Below are 10,031 nucleotides of genomic sequence, written 5' to 3'. Positions count from 1 at the left end.
CAAATCAGTGCACATTACCGGTACTGAAAACAAGATGAGAAGATATTGTTTTGATACCTTAAAAGACACCTTGTTGAAACAAGGGTTTTTTTTTTGTTTTTTTTTAAATGATAGAATGATTGGAAACCATTACACATTTATAACACCTATAAAGCTCTTATTTGTTTGTATGGTCGGTGGTGTGCTTCACCCTAAGTTGGGTGAATCCTTTCCCCATTGTATATGGAAGTCTTTTTTAAGATCAGCAGTATTGGTAGAAGCCCAGTCCATTTGTTTTAAGTACAAAAGAGAGGTAATGGCTGTTCTCCTGCAGGGCAGAGAGATCAGTGTGTCATTGTTTGGATGGGAGGCTGTCTGTTTTTGAATGCTGAAGGAAGTTGCATCAGTATGCATAATGAAGCAGCAGGGAGCAGCTTCAGCTGCAAGGACACAATCCCAGCTCTCTCACGCTCCAGCAGGAATGTATTGTTAACTTGGAGTTCAGTGTAACTTGTGCAGAGTGGGAGGACAGTATAGCAACTAAAATGAGATGGGAATCAGGGCAACTTTTACTGACTTGACCAAGTGGACTGTATGGCATTGCTTTTTTGTATTTTTTTTTTGCACAGTTTAAATTGGTAACATGAACCAGAGAGGAAGAACTAGAAGTTGTGATACTTTTCTTAGCATAAAGGTAAGCACAGCCAATTTATATTGATAGACTGTAAATAAGACAGCATATAGTTATATATGTGTTGATATTTTACTCTATTTGTACTGAAATAGTAGTATCTTTACAGAAAACTTAACTCTTAGATTTTTCTTATTATTGGTAGTTCTGTTACTTAAAAATTTCTAACTGAGGCATCCTTTGCAGTATCTTAATAAGTCTGGTCCATTGTAATCACACCAGTAATAATATAAATATGGGTAAATTAACACCATTAATTTTGAGCTTGTCAGTAGCTGATCATTTGATAACTTATAACTGATCGTCTTATTGAATTTTGTTTCTGATTTTAAATGTAACATTTGAACCCACATTGCTATATATGTGTTTTATATGTGTGTAAAAGAAAACTGGAGCACTGCTGTTAGTGCTTGGGAAGGAATTCCCTTTTCACACAGAATGAGCAGCAGGAATTTAGACCTCTGTGAACCAGTGCAACCTGATTATAGTATTTAGTGTGGGCACAATCAAAGCAAAGGGACCGCATTTTTAAAATATTGTTTTTTAATGTTAGATTTCAGATCAATTTTTAAATATGCAAGGATCTGGTAAAAAGGATAGCTCTTTGAATTGCAATTAAGTGCAAAGTACTGTGAATCGAACCTATTGAATTTTGTATTAGCTCTTTTATGTGGGTTTTAGCTCTTTTACGTGGACAGAGGGTTGCTTGAATGTCTTTCCTCTGTGTTGTTATTTGTTGCTGGAGTGGACTACCTGTCTTATCAGACAGTTATCTGTATATACCTTTTATCACATAACTGTGGCAGAAGACATTTATAGTTCTGCTTCTAGTTCTTTGATCTTTAGAAAATGTCAAAAGCGTTCTTAAGTACCTACATCTTTTCTTTCTGTTATATCTTAAAACAAAATCTGTTTTGTTGTTACTGTGTTAAGCAGATGCATAATTGGCATGATCTCAATTGTCACTAGAACTGTATGCATGGACATAGTTATTATTGCAGTAAGGAAGTAAGAAGCCAGCTGGATATTTGCATATTTCAGCTGTCAAGTTTAATTCAGGTGCTTGAATAAAGTATTACGTTGTTTGTTTTAGATGTTTAATTAGTGCTTTTTTAATTCATAATAACATTGTGCTAATAACGATTTGGAACAAATAGCCCTGACAACCTAGCCCATTCTGTTTAAAACTTAAAGTATTTTGTATGTATTAAACTTCTACACCACTCTAGAATATTTAATGAATATGTGTACATTTTAATGTATATTATTTTCCATTGGTTATTACTAAACTTTGTGAATAGGGCTAATTATCTGTAAAGACTGTTCTAAGATAACTTGGAATATCTTTCCTCAAATCTCTTCACATTCCTTTGGGCCACAGAGTAACACCTCTAATATAAAAAAAAAAAAAAAAAAAACTGGGTTTTATGATCTGTCAGTGCCACCTAGTCTGACATGGTGGTTCGCCAAAACAGCTGGTGAGATGACGGGTGGGTCCTCGGTGTCAGTCTGTGTTGATACACGTCCTGGTTCTACCCAAGGAAGCAGCAGACTGTATGGGCCTAGGTGGCCACCTCTGACAACAGTCCATTAATGTCATAGAATGATACCACATGTGTTAAAGCAGTGGTGTACAGCTCGGTTTTATTAGACGCTTAATTGGTCAAATTAACTAATTTAGGGTATGGTTAAAACAAAAACCAGGAGGGACACCGGCCCTCCATGACCTGAGTTGTGCACCACTGTGTTAAAGCTATTCTACTTCCCATTACCAACCAAGCTCCAGTTATTCTACATGATACTGCCTTTCTTTCTCAGGCAGTGTACTTTTAAAGTCACTCAGTCATTAGAAAATGACCCTGACGAAGGGGTTTTATCTGCTGTGCTTATTGTAAGCACCTGATTACAGAGTGCACTGCATGCAGGAAGTATGTCATGCAAGTATTTGCGTACCATTCCACAGAGCCTTGGGCTGGACCTGGAGCCTGACTGTCTAAACATCATGTCAAGTGTTTTCAAGTTACACCAATCGGTTGTAACACTTTACACTTTAAAGAGGTGCTTGTCTGTTGTTTTTCTGTATAAAACCCATACAAAATGCATTATAATAATAACCAAGTTTTGATGTTGTAAATATGTACAAATCTCAGAAGCAATAAACCTGCAATCTGAGTTTTGTTCAATAAATAAATGAGAGTGCTGAATTTTTGTCTTTTGTATCTTTTTAATGTTTTCTATAAAAGGTTTTTTTTAAAAGAGCACTCCTGGTTGAAAATAATCCTGTGTAATATGTAGCATGCTTTTGTATCACAGGTTGAATTTAAACGAAATGTGAAGGAATTCAAGATGATTGACTGATTCATTTAAAAGTGAAAGGGTGTCAGATTGCCTTCATTTGCATGGCTCCAACATTGGCGCTTGAGTCTGTGTTCTATCATTCCTGTCATTTGGCCTTTGCTCATTTTTATTAAGAAAAGAAAATGAAGCTGTTAATATTTCAGAACTAGAAATACATATTTGAGAATCGTAACTCAGTGACCCCTGTGTACAAAATGTTTTTCTTGGTTCTCAAAAAGCACAGACTTACTGATTCTAATGCTTTGTCTCTTTTACATGAGCGTTGCATATAAATGGGTGCCACTTATCTCCAGTGAGTCCCAGGTACACAAAATACAGGTTATACCCCATACTTACATATTTGTAGCATTATTTAATATCACAACAGAATTAAATGACCTAGAAAATAACTTTGCTAATACATGTTAACGTATGGAGTTCCATTCTCACAATCACAGAATTGTGTGCTAGGTGCATGCAATATTAGTGAATGGTAGCTACATGTACAGTAGTTAATGTACCTGTATTCTGAAGTGTATCTGTTTTCTTTAATGGCAGTGAATTACTTTATCAGCACTACCAGTATCTTAAGTAGTTTTAAAGACTTTGCATCATCTGCCAGGGTATAGCTCTTTGAAGGTCAGCTCTATCTGTGTTTGCAGCTTTTATTTAAATGTAGTCAGCTGTTCATTGTGTTTTTGTTCATTCTTTTGTGCGGTGTGGTGGGTTTTGCATTCCATGTGAGTTCTTCAGTATAATAAATGACCTTTGCTTAAGTTTCTAGACAATAGAAACAATAAACTTATAATAGCATCTGAAAACCAACCAAGGGAATATTCTAGCAGGATTCATATACAGTTAAATATCTGCAGTATTAACATACAACACTCTTTGGATCATTAAGATAGACTCTTGTGTGTCTGTACATCGGCCCTGGTGAGACAGTGTGTGAATGCATTTTGTTGAGACACACATTTTTTGTTTATAACTAATGTTTTCTCTCAATTACAATACCTAAACAATGATGTCATTTATAAATAATAACTTGTCAACTACCTAAAACATATGGGGCTAGATTATCAGTCTTTTATTCCAAATCATTATTAGCACAAAATAAGTTGCCAAACAAGAAATACTGTGGGAATTGTACATTGTTTTGTATTAGTTTGTGAGCATTCAAGGTCCTTTATAATGGTTTATAAATCAAGTGGTATGTATGTGACCTACAATTGTGTAGAGTACAAAAAAACCCAAATGTTTTCTTAGAATGGCTAGCACTACAGTGACATAGTTATGGTAGAAAAAGTAATACTCTGTGAATGTAGGTGGGTGTATTGTTCAGTGTGGCACCATCCTGCAGCTGGTGTACAGGCAGCTAACAATGCAACCATTGTAGTGAAACCCTGCTATAGGCCACACACACAACTTAGCAGCAGAAATATTTAAATACTTCTACATTTCCAAAATCAGTAACTGTTTGATAGAATGAAAGTGAACTTTTATGAATTTGTGTACATTTTGCAGAAGCCCCATACAAATGTAAGATATGTTTTCATTTGTGTTGACTGGAATCATTTCCTTTGGAAACTCTGACCTGAACAAAGCTGCGTTGTTGTATTTACAAAAGTTGCATTTGTTGTATTTACAAAGGTTGAGCAGACAGCTCAATTGGAGGGAACTCAGTAGCTTTATTACATTTCTGTACAGTAGTCTCTGACTAAAAGAACATCCCTCGGGAAGCATGCAAAGTGTTCTCTAAGACGGAGTTGACCACCTGATACAATGAATAAATAAATACATATGTATTAGTTGTCATTAGTTTGCTTCAACATATGAAGAAAAGCAATAGGCTAGTGTATGTTAACAAACTATAATAATAATAAGGTAACAGACAAACTAATATGAATAAACTAACTGTAAAATTAAATTAACACAGCACCCCTACACATGTTAAGCTCTACACTAATTATGAATACATGTAAAGGAGCAATATTCAAGTCATGCACAAAACTTATTTAACAGATTGGTGAAACAACTAAACCAGAACAGGAAGCAGCAAATTTCTCGCAGATTGCGTCTGATTCAGGTTTTTTTCAGGAGCTCGAACAATTTCCAACTTTTTGTAGTAAGAGAAACAGCGGTGCGTTTCGCCATTTGTTTACATGCCATTTTGTCACGAGGAGGAGCACTCGTGGAAATCAGAATAGAAAATGACAAATAACGGCGATTCTGGAAGGATTGAATTAACCAATCAGTGTTCCTCAAGATGCACAGGAATATTTGCATAGTTTATTTCCATTACCTAAATGCAAATCTATAAGTCATGTATATCATAGGTACATGGTGATTACATGAATCAGTCAAAGTACACTACATAGTTTCAGTAATATCTTTTTTCAGTAACACTTTAAAATAATAGCCAGTAATTCATAATGAATTTCTGCTGAATACCACATGACTATCACCTGAATATCTTATGCACTTCCTTAGAGGAATTAATTTTGAATTCAGCCCTGTTAATTCAAGTGGATTTAATTACCCATATTCATTGCATGTTTCTGTGTAACGAATTATATTAATCACCTGTATAAGGCACGCATTCATACCCTCTTTCTTACCCACCAGGGGATCGTAAGAAGAAGGCATGAACACATGCCTTATACATGTTGTCAACATCGTTTGTTATAAAGGAACATTTAATGGATACAGGTAATTAAATCCACATAAATTAACAGGGCTGATTACAAAATAAATGACTTCAGAACTTCAAGGAAGTGCATAAGTCAGGTGTTATTCCTGTGGTATTCGTTATGAATTCATTGTGAATTTGCAACTATTATTTTAAAGTGTTACTCATTTTCTTAAAAGTCTTAAATCATACTCTGTCACATAAAACAGTTTTCACCCAGGACCACTGATCAACAAAATGAAGAAAAATGTTTCTAAAATGTCAACGTTTACATAATAGATTTTTCAGTGCTTCACCCAACTCTTGAAATGTACTGTGAATTGTAGGTTACAATCCTATCTGGCAGTTACCTGTGTCACTCTGTGTATTGTCAAACAGTTATCTACAGCTTGATAAGAACGATATGTGACATGTTAAATGGTCAGTTAATGATATTATGCCATAGACTTCATTAGAATTGTTTAATGTTTTTGAACAAGGAAAAAATAGATGCATTAAAACAGTCTGTGATATGTTAATAGAGAGATATACCAGTACTTCCAAGGCCTAATTAAGTGTCATATTTCTGTCTGGAAAATACCTTACATCAATTATATGATCATATTGTAAATAATTAGTCATCCATACGGACTGGGGGAGATTAAGTCTCCAGTTCGCCACAAGGCCTTTTGTTTTGCAGCTGCAGGATAGTGCTTACAGGTGCTTCCCTCGAAACAGAAAGGTTGGACCAAGCTTTGGAGATTTCCTTCAGCGTTTATCCTGTTGTCTGATCTTTAGCCAGTTCTTAACTGCATTCTCTTCTAACACAGAGGAGGTAAACATCATTCACTGTAGCAAGCATACCAATAAACAGCTAGTTAACAACAGATCATAACAACCAAAAACAGCTCAAAGGGAAAACTGCTTTTTGATTTTTGTTTCCAATGTTGTGAAAATATAAATGTTGGAGAAAGCCATTATCGTTTCCATTTTTTAAAAAAATTTCTTATAGAATTTCATCTTTTCAAGGATGGGTGTGCATTTATTTAATTCTGGTTTCAAAAGTTGCAATTACTTTTTTTGTTTACTGTATTATACATTTTGAAAAGTAATCATGATAAAGCAAATCTGTGCAAGGATATTTTATTTTTTTTGGGGGGGGGGGGGTTTACACTTAAGTTTAGAAGGATGACATTCTACAGTTTCCAGTTCATTGTATACATAGAATTGAACTCAAACATCAGGAATAGTTTTGTCAAACCCCACTGTTCCCATACAGTGGAGACCGTCCTGTATAGAAGTCACGGTAGTTCTGGAAAATGTTAGTTACTCCGACAAATAAGAAAAAAGGCTGGAGTTTATTTTAACTTGCCAGTAACTCAGTTTTCTTACCTCTTCCTGCATTTTCACAATCCTCCACGTCATCTCTCACCTTGCCACCAACTTTTGGTCTAACTGTAATACTACATAACAAAAGAAGGAACTCAGTGACGTCCGTGAAATATCTCTTTGGCCGCTTTACAACACCTTTATTATAAAAGAGTTCTGTGACACCGATGACTAGAATATTTTTTAAATAATTTTTACAATATTCAATCAAAGTGAATGCTCTTGCATGACTGGCTGTTTTCACAAACAGACCAGGAAATTGGCATTTCAGAATGCAACTTTATGTGAAAAGGCGTGGAAATCCTGGCAACAACGTAATGATTTTACCATCAGTTTTTTTTGGCTTGTCTGAAAAGTCTGATGTCAGACACCAAAAACTGACATAAAAACTGACTGAAATACTGTTTGCATAGCGTTTGCCTAAACATGTGCTCACTTCCCCAGTCATCATGTATTAAGGCATTTGATTATTTATTACAATCTGAGCAAAATAGTTATTTATTGTAAAATATGTTTTTACTGTTATGATAAATATATGATGAATTAAACAAGGCTGCAAATGTCATTGTTTACACAGCTGAAAATGCAGGTAGATAGGAAATACTCTTTTGGTGTACTTTTTTGTCTTTTGAGTTTCAGTTAAATTTTGATTGATTTAAAATCTTATTAAGTAAAGGCTACCTGTACTTTATATTTTATGTAGGTAGAATTCAAATTGTATCAGCAAGGATCCACAAGCACAAGGCAACACCATTTATCTGTTCATAAAATAAAAGGAAATCGTTAACACACGCTAGTAGAATTTGGGCTTTTTTAAAAGTGTTTGAGAGGCTTGAATAACACTGTTCCACAAGGGTGAAATCAGACATCTTGTGCTTGAGGACAATGGTGCTACAATGGAACAAACTACTGGTGGAATGGTACATTTTCAGATTTGGACAAACCAATGCCAATATAATGAACCAATACACTGGTAAGCCATTGACCATGGTATCATATGTGTGTATCTGTATCACTTTTTTTTTGTTTGTTCTAAATTAATTGAATGTTTTTTTGTTTGTTCTAAATTAATTGAATGTCCCTTTCTGTTACAGTAATGTGGTCAGTTAATTAAACTGGATCTCACAGACTGCTACCTAGAAGTGGGTTGTGATACTGACCTCATTTGCGTTGTGACATTGACCCCCCTGAATTATTTTTCTCCAGGGTTTCGTGAAATTATTTTTGATGTGACCTCTAAACAGGCCTTCACATGCTCTCAGACATTTTATGACTATTTATTTATTTATTTGTTTATTTACATTTATATAGTGCCTTTCATCACAGGACTTCATGGCGCTTTACAACATTTTACAATATTATACAAAATTTAAAAGGCAAAGATAATTCCTACAAAACAGTCACAGTGCTAAAATTATGGTAAAAAGACCATTTTATAAAAATGGGTTTTCAATGCTGTTTTAAACTGAAGACGGTAGAGCATTCCACAACATTGGAGCCTCACACTCGGAACAACCAACATCCCCACATCCTGTGATCTTAGAGTACAACTTGTGTTGCAAGGGGTCAACAATTCCTGTAAATAACTTGATGCTAATCAATTTAGGGCTTTTTAAGTTAAAAGCTAAATCTTCTAATTAATTCTAAAATGCACAGGGAGTCAATGCAAAGAAGCCAAGACAGGGGCTATATGCTATTTTTGGGGGGGGGGGGGGGGGGGGTTTAGTTGGAATTCTGGCAGCAATGTTTTGAATTAGCTGCAAATGAGACACCACACGTTTAGCAATACCAGTAAACAGAGCACTACAATAATCTATTTTGGATGAAACAAAGGCATGCATTAACTTTTCAGAGTCAGGTACAAATGATACAAAGAAACTTTTTTTTTTTAACTATTACCACAGTTACTGCTGTATCACTGTTTGGAACACACATTTTGTGTTTAAGATTAGTCACTGTGATCTCTGATCAAAGATATTAGTTTCGACACATGTGTGTGTTGGATATCATATCAGATATACATATAGATATATAGTTTATATACAATGCTATATATATATATTGTATATTATATATATATATATATATATATATATATATATATATATAAGTATATAATATATATATACCATGTATTATGATTAAAATCATATAAGCAATTTGTATCGCTCTGCAATATAAAGACTGGCGGGATTATTTTCCTTCAATAACATCTTAGTCAGACATTGGCTTGCTTCTTATGAAAGTTTTAATAAAATATCCTTACAAATTCTGAGTTAACTGAAATTGTAGTCTATGTTTATTCTCAAATCATATCTTATTCTGTATTCAGACTTAAGACTGATAAGCATTTATGCAACCCATAAACAGCTTGAAAAGACCTTAGGGCCAATTTAATTAATCTAAATTCTGCTGTCATTTAAAATGGTGCCTACTGTCTTCTTATTTTTGTATTTTGCTATATTAAAAGCAATATCACTGAATATGAGATGCAAGAATATGCAAGCTGCATATAAATATTACTAATGAACAAAGTATTTCCGCTGTGTTGCAAAACAAAAGGCTTTGCTTTCAATTTCCTCACCTGTTGAACTGCAGTCTCGAGAAAATGTTATAAAAATAATGTTTTGTCTGACTGCAATTTTTTTTTGGAGTGCCATGTAATGATAAATCTGCTAAACCTGGAGGTGTCTAAAAGGTTAAGTAGCATGTATGTTAACTTGTTGAAATCTGGAGTGCATTGAGATGCTCAAACATTATTATTTTACAATTAAAGGGCTATTCACACTATAGTGTTTATTTGCTTTGTTTTTTAAGCCTAACGTTTTGCTGCTATTTTTGTTTGTCAAATATCTCAGGCACGAAGGGGGAACGTCTGATTATAGCAGTGCAGAATATCTTGTTCTTTATGATAAGCAGCACAAGAAATACCTAGATAAAGAATACAAACAGAAATGATGGGAAAAT

General features: G+C 34.4%; 1 protein-coding gene across 1 annotated transcript in view; it reads left to right on the top strand.

Moving 5' to 3' along the window:
* Window positions 1-458: 458 nt before the first annotated feature.
* The window catches only part of LOC121313306 (pleckstrin homology domain-containing family G member 4B-like), a 44,738-nt gene continuing 35,165 nt past the window's right edge, over window positions 459-10,031 (top strand). The window contains exon 1 of the mRNA XM_041245697.1: window positions 459-673. Within this exon, the coding sequence (XP_041101631.1) occupies window positions 623-673 (51 nt within the window). The 5' untranslated portion in view covers window positions 459-622. The remainder of the gene's footprint in view (window positions 674-10,031) is intronic.

Source organism: Polyodon spathula, chromosome 3, assembly GCF_017654505.1.
Source record: "Polyodon spathula isolate WHYD16114869_AA chromosome 3, ASM1765450v1, whole genome shotgun sequence".
Classification (NCBI taxonomy): domain Eukaryota; kingdom Metazoa; phylum Chordata; class Actinopteri; order Acipenseriformes; family Polyodontidae; genus Polyodon; species Polyodon spathula.
Note: the sequence above shows the minus strand (reverse complement) of the source record. Positions and strands in the feature narration are given on the sequence as shown.